This window comes from Podarcis raffonei, chromosome 8, assembly GCF_027172205.1.
Source record: "Podarcis raffonei isolate rPodRaf1 chromosome 8, rPodRaf1.pri, whole genome shotgun sequence".
NCBI classification, from domain to species: Eukaryota; Metazoa; Chordata; class Lepidosauria; order Squamata; family Lacertidae; genus Podarcis; species Podarcis raffonei.
In genome coordinates, this window is record NC_070609.1 from 37023172 (window position 1) to 37036963 (window position 13792).

The 13792-nt window shown below is 42.6% G+C and overlaps 1 protein-coding gene across 2 annotated transcripts; it reads left to right on the plus strand.

The window, feature by feature from the left end:
* The first annotated feature begins 451 nt into the window (after positions 1–451).
* On the plus strand, positions 452–10223 carry CEBPG (CCAAT enhancer binding protein gamma). Of its 2 annotated transcripts, XM_053399284.1 has the most exons (3): positions 452–575; positions 1643–1735; positions 9316–10223. In XM_053399284.1, the coding sequence occupies exon 3, from the start codon at positions 9426–9428 to the stop codon at positions 9876–9878; it is 453 nt and encodes a 150-aa protein (XP_053255259.1). In that variant the 5' UTR covers positions 452–575; positions 1643–1735; positions 9316–9425; the 3' UTR covers positions 9879–10223. The 2 variants fall into 2 exon arrangements, with proteins under 2 accessions (XP_053255259.1, XP_053255258.1); XM_053399283.1 differs by lacking the exon at positions 1643–1735.
* The last annotated feature ends 3569 nt before the right edge of the window (positions 10224–13792 follow it).

The following is a 13792-nucleotide window of genomic DNA, read 5'->3' on the forward strand; positions in this document are numbered from 1 at the left end:
GTCGGTCCACCGCGAACTCTAGATTGTTCTACCTGAATCTAGACCTCCTAACGCCAATAGTTAGGCCCCATTAGGAAGTACGACTGAGGGCCTATAGGATACATCCAGGAACACTTTTATATTGAAAGTTACTTCAAAAGTTGCCTTTGAAGGGGTGTTGGGTACCGGAAAGGATAAAAAAAATGTAAAAGAATCCCGAACACCTTCAACCATCCCGCCTACTTCTTTTACACAAGAAAAAAAACACGAGGCAATGTATATGATTGGCTTCCGAACCTGTCACTCCCAGCACCTAGGTCTCGGATTGACGCCTGGGGATGGCAGTCCCTGGGAACGCGATCTCCTATTGGTCATGATAGCTGCCAATCCGATTAAAGGGGCCGCTTCAACTCTGAGGTAGCCCGAAGCCTGATTGGTTGGGTCGGGTTTCGCAATCGCCTCTCTCCCTCTCTTGCCCCCCCCTCCCCGCGTTTGGAAAGAATCGAGAGAGAGAAAGAGAAAAAGCGAGTCGGGCCTGGCCGGGCTCGCGCCTCCCCCCCTCCCCGCGCAGCCCCCCGGATCGATACCTGGGCCAGGTACGGCACGAGACTGGGCGGGGCCGGGGAGAACGTCTTCCTTCCCTATGGGGCAGGAGGAAAAGGGGGCATGGAGGGGGGCAGGCATGGCGGGAAGAAGGAGACGCGAGAGGGCCCCCCTCCCCTCAGAAAGGCTTCTATCACCCTCCTCCCCCCACTTGTTGTGGGGATTTATAAACGGGACGGAAAAGGGGTTGGGGAGGCGCCTATGGGGCAGATTGGGGGCGGTGCCAAACGCGGCTAGAGGGGTGAGAGCTCCCCCTCCCAAGGAATGTGTTTGTTTATATGTGTATATTTACTTCACCAATATAGGGCCGACCGCAGAGCAGGGAGTTGTCACGGTGGCTCGCGAAGGCCCAGAAACGTGTGGGGTGGTGTGTGTGTGTGGTGGTGGTGGTGGTAATAGTAATAGTGATGTGGGGTAAAGAGGAGGGGGGTTCGTGGTGTGGAGGGGGAGAGTTTCCCATGTTTTTCTGTACGGGGCAGGAGGGAGTGGGGAGCGGGGGCTGGAGGGTTGGGGGGGGGCCTCTAAGGTAGGAGCATCTGTGCCCCATAGCCGGGGCGAGAGGCGCGTGGCTTCCCCACGGAGGGGGACCCGCCGGCCGTGCCGAGGAGCGCGTGTCTGGAGCGCGTCTCTCTCTCTCTCTGAAGTATGATGCAACCTTCGAGCAACTCTGCCTTCGTCCCTGCTGAGATGAGGTCATGTCTTGGCACATGGGAAATCCCCCAGGGGAGGGAGGGAGCGGGAGAGAGAGCGAGAGAGTGCCTGAGTCCACCCTTCTTAGCCTGCCTAAAGGGTCTTTCTTAGGCTGCACCTTCTTTCCAGGCTCTGAGCTGCAAAGCTGCAGGCTTCCCTTAATAACCTGTTCTGTTTTTTTAGAGAAGCTCCCAGGACATTTGATTCCGAATGCAGCTGGTTTGGGCCGCTCGTTCCTTGCCCCTACTTGTGTTGAGGCGAGCCTTCTCCTTTTTTTTTAAACCCACAAGAAACAAATCCAGCTCAGGGCGAACTTAACAGAAGAGCGATCACAAGCGTTTCCCACAATTCTCTCTTCTCCACGTTTCAGTTTCCGTACACATCGGCACAAGTCTGGGCTTTGCTGTTCGTAGGTCAGCCTGTGCACCTACCTCCTCTGTGCTCTCAGGAGTTTCAGGAAATGGTAATTGTCATGTTGATAAAGAGTTGTTCAACATGTAAGGACACTGAGCATTGAGGCTAGGGCTCCTATCTGTGGTTAGATGAAGGCAAAAGTGAAAACTGTTTCCCAAGTTAGGGGAAACGTAAAAAATAATAATTAAATTTGACATGTATTCTAGGATTATTATAACATTCTTGGTTTCAAAACTAGCTGCTTTTTCTGCCAGGGAGTCTGCAGCCAGTGATCTTTGAAATAACTTGCATTGCTAAAATCCTATGCCCAGCCTAATGCATTGCTAAAATACTGTCCCCAACCTGATATCCTCCAGACATTTTGGATTACGATTTCATTAGCTCCAGCCAGCATGCCAGTGCTAGCCGGGGATGATGGAAGTTGTAATCCAGGACATCTGGAGAGCACCAGGCTGGGGAAGTCTGCTCTGTAAAATAAAATCCATGTTGTGCATACAAGTCCTATAGATTCTGAGGGAAGTTGTGACTTTTCCCTGTATGTGTCTCAGGTCTTACACTTTTGGAAACCTCTGTGAAATCTTGCAATGTACTTTTAAATGTATTAAGATCTGCCACTCAGGATACAACATTACTTTGCCTGAGATACTACTTTTAAAATGGGGACAATTAGAAGCAAGGGTGAACGCATTAAAGGACACATTGTCTTTAAGAGGGATTGCCACTTTTCCTATTCTCACTACCAGCCACACCCTCATGATAGAAAAGTTGCTGCTGTGTACAAGTATGTATTGATTTGTAAGTATGGAGCACCTGTGCTTTGGCATAGATTTTTGTGTGTGCTTTATTTTGTGCTTTGGCATAGTTTACCCACCTCCTTTGGCATTTCAGTGTCACATTTAAGTGCTTTTTTATGTAACTTGAAACTGTAGCCAAATATTTTACCATCCCTTGATTCAAATTTGTTAGAGCTACGAAGGTCCTGGGGGGGGCAGTGCTAGTTTGTGGGCTGCCAGTCAGTTTTTTCTGGGCTCACCAAGTGGTCACCACTGAAGTTTTATTTGCTACATTTATATCCTGCCTTTACTCCAAGATGTTCAGTGCAGTGTTCATAGTTCTTGGATTGTGTGCAACTAAGTTTTAGGAGTAAATCCACTGAAATATTTAGGCTCCTGGTGAAAATGTTTCTCTTCAACCAGTCGTTTGGCTGATTAACATTCTGTGGCCTTTTAAATGTGTCTGGGGGGTGTTATTGTAGAGACCTAGAGACTTCATATTTGACTTTCCAGACTTTGTTGAGCATTGAATGGTATGGCTTCTCTCCTTCGTTAGGGCTTAGAGAGCAATATTCAGTTCTCACAAAAAAATAAAAATAAAATGGAGAGCCCTGTTCCAGTGAGGCAGCCATGGTATTAGCCAGCTATGATTGGTGGGATGGAGCTTTTAGCAACAGGTATAGCAGCAGCAAGAGAGGTACCTTTACCTGACTCCCATATCCTTTCTGCCATGTATCCTAATCAATATTATTATTTCTCAATAGTCTCCTGCCAACTAGAGTGAAGTAGCTGAGTATGACAGGGTGTGATACCCCAGGGAAACAGGTCTGGCTGGCCCCATTATATATGTCCTGCTATCTTGGGGAAAACATGTTTTTTGTGGGGAGGCTGACTTGAGATCATCTGCTGCTGTGGATATTTCTCTTTCTTGCATTTTATTATGTTTGGATTGTTTTTAAAAATGTATACCTCTCTTTTCTGTTATTAGACTTCAATAAGAATAAAACAAAAGGTGGCAGTAGGCATGGGGTGCTCTGTGACAAACCTGAGGCTCAGGGCTTCTACTGCACTTGTGTGTCATTTGCTGGGAATTAGCTCACTTCCTATCTTCAGCATGCACAGTTTATCTCAAGTGCCATATGCTGTTCTTCATCACCCTCACAACATCATCACTGTAGATAACTGCGGCAACCATAGCTATTGAAAGATAGGGTGGATGGCTGGAGTCCTGATTAACAGCCAGGAGACTGAGAGGTGTTGAGTGGAGAGATGTGTAAGAAGGAAAAGGAATGGTTTTCTGTATATATTTATTTGTATTGATGGTTTTATTGTGTATTTCTGTAACATTTGTTGTGTTATTGGTGGACTTCTTGGGCTACAGTCATTTGAAAGGTGCCCATCAAACTAGTATCCAGAGCATATCCCCCTCCGTGAAAACTACCTTGATCACTTGCAAACCTTATGTCCAGTGCATAGCCTACACTCTACAGACTTGGTAAAAGAAATAGATGCGTCTGCATTATCTGATGCTGCAGTACACCATTAAGACTACCATGCTGAGTGGCAAAAGCAGGCTTACTATAACTGCTTGCATACCTTTTCTTTTAAATTGGTGTAAATGTTTATCTTAAATCTGTTCTTATGATATTGATGTAGGACCAGTTATGCTAGTATGTTTTTCTTGCAGACAATATCAGAAAATTGCTTTATCCTCTTGTGTGGCCATCCCAGGGGGTTTTCTCATTAGAAGATGGTTTAAGACACTCAGCATTTCTGCTTTATTCAGTTTTTCTGATTCTGTCTCTCCCCGCCTCCCTTCTTCCCATCTTTAACTTCAGTATTTTCTTTAATTTTTCAAACAAAAAACTTTAGCAGCTTGGTCTGAAAATTATGCTAAAATAAACTGTAAACGACACACCATTGAAGTATAAGTTGGATTTTTAAAAATAATGTTGCTGTAATAAGGAAATGAACTTGAAATCTGCCTTGGCTACTTCCTTGTAACAAATGGTTGTGCCTGCTTATACCTTTCTAAGAGGCTAATTTGAGCAAGAGGAAGCAAGTGTTGCAATTGTGAGTTAACAAGGTAGCTGGAAATCTGGCTCTGTGTATTTGGATCATTCTCTTGAAGAGCTTTTTCCAGAGTGTAAGGTCCAGAACTCCTCACAGCAGAATTCATTTTACAAGAAAGAAATGGCATCTCTTTTTGTGTGTCTTCCTCAATACTCTGTTCAGCCTTCAGTTTCCATGGGGACAGTGCTGTGGGGAAAACTTCCAGCATAATATGACCACACCTTTTGGGTGCATCCTATTCTTTTCTTTACAATTGCAGCAAGGCAAATGAGGCTCAGTGTTCTATTCTGAAAATACCTTATCTGGCTTTGGGTATCGGGTGATGGCAGTATTGCCTCTTGCTGATGTACTTAAACATCTTGGCTCTGTCATTAAACTTTATACCCAATAGGTTTCTTTACTTAAGCTGAAGGAAACAGGCTCTTCTGTTTGTCCATCCTGACAAATTATTTTGGGAATTGGTCACACCTTGCTTGTGTTTTTTAAGTTGTTGCCGTACAGTGCAGTTCTATGCATGTCTACTCAGTAGCAGAGCCTTTGAACTCCTAGGTAGGTGTTCGTAGGATTTCAGCCTCGGTGTTGGTCTGTTAAGCCTTCAAAGGGGTCCATATGCTGTTGGCATTGACCTTCCTATGTTTAATTTGCTTTGGCTAGATTCCTCTGTAGCCAAATTTCTCTAGGTTTCCAATATTTTATCCCTATATTACAGATTAATTATAGCATCCCTGTGTACTGAATAAAAATATCAAATGTATAACAGAATAATGGGAAAATGTTTGCATGCCAGTTGAAAACTTACAATTTCTCACAGGCCTTTTGAGATTTAATTACCTGGACAAGTTTTGGATATTTGTGCTGTAGCTGACTGGCTGTTTTTATCTCTTTTGACTTGCTGTAGATTTTGCTTTTACATTTTATGTATGTATCCTGCTCTGGCATCAGATGGGTGGTTTTTTTTTAATAAAAAAAAGGGAGGTTAATTTTACCTCCCAAGGTCTAGGGCCCCTGCTCAAAGCAGTGTATCTGAAAAGAGGAAACACTTTCTAGGCTTCGGGAAGGTCTGGGCATGTGCTACATTGAGAGATTCTAGACTGGAGCTAGTGGAAGTTGTGGGCCTTTAGCAATGGCAACCTCTCTGTGTGACACCTTCCCAAAAAAAGATTTGGCCGGCTACCTCACTCATTGCATTTAGAAAGCGGGTCAGGTCCTTTCTTTTTATTTCCTTTTTTAAGGACAGCTTTTATGAATTAAGTGTGTTATTGAAGCTGATTGTTGTATTTGCTATGTGTTTTATAGAGCCATGTTTGGCTAAGAGGCAAAGAGTGAATGTAATAAGGGTGTTTGGCAGCCCAGGATGCAAATACCGTATATTTCGCTCTATAAGACGCACTAGACCACAAGACGCACCTAGTCTTTGGAGGAGGAAAACAAGGGGAAAAAAATCTGAATCTCAGAAGCCAGAACAGCAAAAGGGATCGCTGCGCAGTGAAAGCAGCAATCCCTCTTGCTGTTCTGGCTTCTGTGATAGCTGCGCAGCCTGCATTCGTTCCATAAGACGCACACACATTTCCCCTTACTTTTTAGGAGGGAAAAAGTGAGTCTTATAGAGCAAAAAATACGGTAATTCATTCTATGTATTAGAGAGGAATAATTAGAAATTGTAATATTTGGATGAGATTTCCGACTAAATATTAGGAAGGATTTTCTGACAGTAAGAGCTGTTTGACAGTGGAAAAGATTCCCTTGGATGGTAGTGGACTCTCTTTCCTTGGAGGTTTTTAAGCATTGTTGGATGGCCATATGTCATGTTAAGTTGTGATTCTTGCATTGCAGGGGGGTTGGACTAGATGATTCTTGGGGTCCCTTGCAATTCTACAATTCCATGAATCTATATATTTAGGGACGCAATTCCTTGCTTACTTCCTGTTATGAAAGTGCACATTTCAGTATGGTAGTTCATAATAAAGGTTCAAGCATTAAACATATGTAAAATCCAAACATTAGGTAGAATTTTGAAAATAAAAAGTTCATTGTTGGCTTATCTGCAGTTGTGAAGGTTAATCACATATGCAGCTGCCCCTACATTGCTTGGGATATAAATTTGTGTACTTTAAGGTTTCATGATGCACAGGCTTTGAGACTTTCATTTGCCACTGAGGGCATGTTCTTGCCCTCTGGTGAGTGTCATGAGCCCTGGACTTCTGCCCAAACCTGGACTTGCAGAATGGTGGTGAGAATCCACACATTAGTGTGGGAATAGTCCATGGTTGGGAGGAGGATGGGGGCCTACAAAGCATTATAAATCCCATAGCAGCATAGTGCTGAACAGACAAGCCCCTGCTATCCTTTTCATAATTGCCCCTGGGAAGTGGTGGTCCAGGAGCTGCACTAGGTATATATGGAGACATTATGGAGATAGAAAAGAAAAGCCTCTGTACTCACTTACAAGTGAGTAAATATACTTGTTTGCATGACTCCTGTATTCAATTCAACCTGGAAAGATTTGAGCAAAGTGTGTCTAAAAGTACAGCAAATGTAGAGCAAATGTTAGACAGTAAGACCAGTTGCCAAGACAGGGTTGTGAAATTGGAAGCTTTTTAAGACCTGGCTAGACATTTGTCCACTAGGGATGTCTTTATGATAGCTCAATACATCCAGGCATGTTGCCGGGAGGTTGCCTAAGGGTGAGGCAATAAGGCAAGTCAAATAGCTGTAAAGGCCCTCAGCAAAAGGCATAGAAATAAAAACTGCATTTATTCCAGAGTCCAGACATGTTTTGACAACTGTAATTCTGAAACTACCAGTCCGTAGGAACACCATATTCTTCATTGTGTACATATACATATGTCTGTATGCCTGTCAAGAACACCAACCTATGCCCTTAAAGCAGAATAATTCAAATGCAAATTTGCTAATATCCAAAGACTTCAAGACTGTCTTGCAACATAATCTTCTGTATATCTATTCAGAAGTAAGGTTCATTGAGCAAAATAGTACTCTCATCCAAGTGTTTGATGGATTGCACAGCATTTTTTGCTTTTTCTGCTAATTTGATGGACATCTAATTGTGTATGTGTGCCGACACATACATACATAGATGAATATGAGTAGTAACAGTGATCTGTTAAATTAAGAATTCTAAAGTATTGGAAAAGGAGAGAGATGTCCAATAGGGCTGTGCAAAACAATATTTGTTGCAATATCTGAAAAGTGAGTACAGAACCCTAGTCTCGAAATACATTCGGAGTAAAGAATATAGTATCCCTGTACTGCTGTGATCTTTTGTAGGCTGTAGTATCGGACACTCCTTCCCTCAGTAGTGCAACTTCTGCTGCTGAGTACACAGCACACCAAGTACAAGCAGATCTGGCTTACTGAACACAATGCATTCCCTGGGAATCATTAGTTAGGCGAATGTTTGCATTAAGAAGTCCACAATTTTCATTATTTCTTATGGAAATATTTCTAATGTGGGATTGGTCCAATATCTTTTCACTCCCTCTTTCCTTGACTGATGCTGACCAGCAAAACACAAATAAACAAGAAAGTTGGCTGTTTGGTTATGTGAATCTGCAAAATGTATAGCAAAGTTTGGGTGTAATTTTTTATGTGTGGATAAGTGAATTTTTCAGATAGCGAGCATTCAGATAGCAGGACCTGCACGTACAATATTCCTGTACAAGGTACAGAAGATGGGGACTTTTTTTACTATTTGATTCCCTGTTGTTGTTGTTGTTTTAAATAAATCTGGGAGACTTAAGTTTTCAAATAATTTAAAAAACTTAAAATAGTAGAACACTTGCTGTGCTGGAAGGTTGTTATCATCCTGGACTGTGTTCTGTTTTTAAAAGGCTGCACAACTATTTGACACCTTTGTGTGGCATAGTGCAGGAGTGCTCAGACTGAAGAATTTTAAAAATACAACACACCATCATTGTCTGTCACACTTGCACAACCACATTCCCTAGTAGAGTTGTCTGGCTGGATCAGGCTACAAGTCCATCTAGTTCAGCATCTTGATTCTGGGAAGCAGGGCAGTAGCCCTTCTGCATTCTTAACCCCTAACAATTAGTATTCAAAAACAGTGCCTTTGAAGCACCTGGTCTAGTAGCCATTGATAGGCTTGGCCTCTGTTTCATTTGTCCTTTTAAAGGCATCTTAGCTAGTCGCCAAAGCAGCATGGCTGGCAGTTTTGCCTGTAATGCCAGAATTTTTTATAACACTGGATGTGCATTGGAATTCACAACTGGGTTACAGTTCGAACAGTGGCATGTATTTGATAAACGTTAAAGTTCTTGAGCTGCTGCATGTTGAACTTGGGTCACAAGTCTAACAAAGTTGAAGATTTTTGGTAGAGGGTGTAGCCTGTGCAACTTTCCTACACAAGAAACAGGGCTGTTCAGGACCCACTTCAGAAAACTCATTCTTTATTTATTTTTTATCAGATCTGTTTTTGTTTCCATTTGAACGGGTTTTTTTTTTTTTTTTTTGAATGAGGAATACCCCCCCATTTGCTTTATTTAAGGCGAAATTTGATGATAAAGGGTTCCAGGGGGCATCACATATCCCTAAGTTGATTTTTGTAAAAAAAAAAAAATCAAGATCAAGGCATTGAGGTTGGCTCATGGTTGGTGATTGGCATACTGGAGTGGGAAAGGATGCGACTTATTTGCATGAAGAATCCCCTATGTGTTTTTTCTATGCAGTCTTCTAATGCAGATGACAAAGACAATTCTATGGGTGTGCCATTGGAAATTTCCCAACACTTTCTTTTTCATTCTAGGTTTAACTTGTGATTGATCCACGTGAAGATTTAAGAAACATCCTGGCAATCTAGAACACCTTACTTTCTCTAATAAATCATACTGTGGGTTTAAAGAAGAGCCTGTCCAAATGAGCAAGACATCACAGCAGAACACAACTGCAGAAAGCAACGGAGTAAGTGTCATCTACACCCAAGCACAAGCGAGTGGGTTGCAGCAGGTTCCTCAGTTGGTGCCTATTAGTCCTGGAGGTGGAGGCAAAGCTACACCTCCCAGTAAGCAGGGCAAGAAGAATTCCACAATTGATAGAAACAGTGATGAGTACCGCCAGCGCAGGGAGCGCAACAACATGGCGGTGAAAAAGAGTCGTTTGAAAAGCAAGCAGAAGGCCCAGGATACTCTGCAGAGGGTCAACCAGCTCAAAGAGGAGAATGAACGCTTGGAGGCTAAAATCAAGCTCCTGACAAAGGAACTGAGTGTACTCAAAGACTTGTTTCTTGAACACGCTCACAACTTCACAGACAGTGTGCAACCTCTTGGCACAGAAAGCACTGCCACAAATTCAGATGGCTCTGGACAATAGGTGCCCTTTCTCAGCTCATGGGCAGAACAGTATGGACACAGCCCTCCTTACACAAGTCAGGTGCAGCAGCAGAGAAACTTCTCTAAACTTTGTAACATCTGTCATTTTGTGGCTTGTTCTGTTTTTCTAAATAGTAGGCTTAACACTGAAAGGTTGTTTCAAGTAAACTGCAAACTGTTTATTACTAAGTATTTGTTTTTCATTAAGTGTTAATGTATTTTCTGCTCTGGCATTTTTGACTAATTGAAATGATAAAAATGAACAAACACCCCAAAAATTTACATCAGTAAACATTGGCCCGCAGTACTTGGGCAACTATAATTAAATGATTAGTTGTTTAATGTATTCTGAGTGGTATAAATTGTGCTGATTAATTGGGCTGCAGTTCTTAAATGTTTTTAGTATAACAACTTTCAGAAATCTTGTTTGAAATGGCAGGTGACACATAAGGGTCATCCCCTCTCCTGCACTCCACTTTTGCAGGAAGGAAGCCTCTTTCTGAGGTGGTGCCTGCTACGACCCTTAACAGTCATAATCTGAAGTATGGAGAATCTAAAGAGTGTTGATATGCAGAATCATAGAGATTTACAACTGTTATTAAGTTGTGATTTGTGATTAAATCAACACAGGTTTTTTTCAGCAGGGTCACTGAAACAATCAAATACCCAGTGTAGAGATTGACTATTTTAAAATGATTGGTGCAAAAGCTGGTTTAAAGCATATTTATTTCTTCATTGCTTATTTTTTGTGTTGTGAGGTTCACTGAAGCAACCTGTTTTTGATTGTCAGGGTGGGATGTTTCAAACATGTAGCATAAAGCCTTGCTGGATACAGCTCCCATAGTCTTATGGGTTATGTTCAGTAACAGTGCCTCAGAAACAGTAAGGCTTGCTAAGGCTCAGATGACGACCACATTTTGTAGGCTTGTCAGGCATTATTAGTCTGTGGTCTGAATGCAGGTCCAAGCCTCTCCCTAACATTGCTACCAACAGTGGGAGTGAAGTAGCATTGCCTAGCTGCAAGCTGATCACCATTTTAATTGCCTACAATGCCCTGACAGTGTCAGCCTTTCTGGCATTGTGAGAAATCTTGTCCCTCCATATAAGTCTTTGGCTGAGAGGACCAGAGCAGTTGTCAGCATTGATGAGGCCAAGGTAGCTGGTAGTGCCAGTGGGCTTGAAGAGTTCTAATGTCAGCCCTAGGAGTGGATTTCAAGATCACTCTCTTCAGTTCCCATCACTGTGTGTAGAAGGGAATGACTTCACAGGGAAATGGTGTATATTTAAATATGGATTGCCCTGTCTGAGGTTTGCAGCTGATGACAATGTAGGAGCTTGGGGCCTGACAAGTATTGTGGCTCGCAGCCCCTTTTGTGACAAATGGCAATGAATGGTAAGTGCAGGAGACTGGGTTATGATAAAGGGTTGTGCAGAAGGAGGGCCATTCAAAAACTAAATGAGATGGGCATTTCAAACCCCCTGACCTCCTTTATCCAGGGACTTCTGCATCCTAATACTAGAACTGCACTGCTGTCAAGATGCAAGGGAGCTTCATACTAATTAACTGGGGCTGAAAGTAACATGAAGCGCTGGCCTTTGATACAAGGTTAGTTGACCTGGCTGTTCACTGCCCTGTGACCCAAATTACCGTGTTTTTCGCTCTATAACACGCACCCGACCATAACACGCATGTAGTTTTTAGAGGAGGAAAATAAGAAGAAAAAATATTCTAAACGAAATAGTGGATATATGATTTTTGTGGTTCATGCTGTGGCCACAGACATGTGATCTGACAGTGAGTTTTGAGTAGCCCAATGCAAAAATCCTGAGGATCCATGCTTTGTAACCACGGAGGAGGGAAGGAAGGGGAACCATGAATCCTCTGCTCACGACTGCAGCAGATCCCCCCCGCCACCTGCAGGCATTCGCTCCATAACATGCACAGACATTTCCCCTTACTTTCTAGGAGGAAAAAAGTGAGTGTTATGGTGCAGAAAATCCGGTAGTTGGTTATTCTGCAGCCAGGACTTTTTCAAAAAACAAGCCTTGTAACAGGGTCCACAAAATTAATTCCTTGCTTATTGGCATTCCTTTGAGGGTGGGTGGGTGGGTGGAGAACCTTAGTTTTTTATATATACTTTTCCAGTGCTGGTGATAAGCCCCCTTATTTTATCTTTGTGGTGTATAGGAAACTTAACACATTAAAAAGAGCAGGGAAGTTGATATAACCTTTAATTTATTTTCCCTCAACTATTTTCATTCATAGTATGTTTGCATATTGGATTAGCAAAAAATACTTTTATACCTCCCCTTCCTTTGCAGTCATTGTGTTGTACATGTATTTAGAAAGACTGAGTCAAGAACTCAGTGATGATAGACAAGAATAATTAAAAAAAAGACTTTACAAAATCATGCTCGTGTGTACTTGTGGAAATTTCTCTTGAAAGAGCTAGTCACAGAAGGCCAGGTAAAGTAGCTGGTGGGGAAGATTCAGTGCTTGATGGAGCAGGGAGGGGAGCAGGTTAGCAGATTACTTTCTTGGTCATACTAGAAATCTTGTTCAGTATGCATGAGCCGCTACTTACAAGATCAAAAGCTAGGAGAACACAATATCTGTCTAGAAGCAAACAGAGCAGGGTCCATGCCTCATCTTTTTCTTCACATACACGTGACATAGAAAGGAGCTCTCACTTTGGAAGCCAGTATAGTGTAAATGGACAGAATGCTGCATGTTGGATTCCTGTTTGGCTCAGAAGCTGATTGGGTGGCCGCAAACAAGTTGTTGCTTAGCTTATTACTAAGGGTTGTGCCACACTCCACTCACCATGCCTCCTCTCCTCCCATTCCCCTCACACTAACCCCACCCCAGAGCTTCCCCTTCCCAGCCCATACAACTACTAAACATGCTTTTCACCTTGCACCACATTTTCAGATGCCCCTTGTCTTCTGTTTGTAACGTTTTCACCTTGACTCCAAGTTTCCTTCCTCTCCTTTTGTCAACTTCCCCATGTACAGAAGCTAACACCAAAAAGCCTTTCTTAACACCCCTCTAGCTGTACTCTAACCTTGCTTTAATCTGCCACTCCCCCTACCCACTTCTCTGCCATTAAAAAAAATCACCACTTTCTCCCTGTTTTTACCTCATCCCTGCTTTATTCAAATTTCTGCTTAAAAATTGTAGTTTAAAACTACAATTTTCCTTTGCTGTCCTGCAACCTGCCTTCTCTTTCCTCTCCTCCCTTCATGCAAATCCAGGATTGTAATGGGGAACTACATATCCTCCAATAGGGGATGCGTATTGACGCCTTTACATTTTTATGTATATGGGAAGATAAATCATCTTAAGCATTATGTTTCAGGAGACATATACATATAGTCATATTCTGAATCAAATACATGTTTATGAAATAAAATGCTGCAGTAAAAAGGACACATGTGTGATTAAATAACATTACAACTGAGTGAAGGAGTAATTCCTATAAACCAAAGTGTTGACAGGGTGCTAAACTCTCCCTCGCTGATGCTTGGGCTGATGGAACAGAATGACGTAAGTTCATGCTGAACTGTGAAATCAGGCTAGCTAGAGGCTGCACTCATGACTTCATGTACCTCGGAGTAAGCCACAAATTCAGCAGGACTTAACTTCTGAGTACAGTACACATGGTGAGACTTGCTGCCATGGGTGGCTTGCAATGGGTTAGCTGCCACTCCATTAACTTTATCATTAAGCTGTGACAAGACTCTGCTTTTGCTACTAAAGTCCAGCAGGGCTACCCCTCTGGAAATTAATTTAACTTTGAAAGGGAACACATGGGAAGGTAATGGATGTGTAAACATCTGTTGATGGCTGAAATATGTATGTCTGTTGTGCACCGTGAAATACTGTATATTTCTGCATCATTGGAGGAAAAGCTG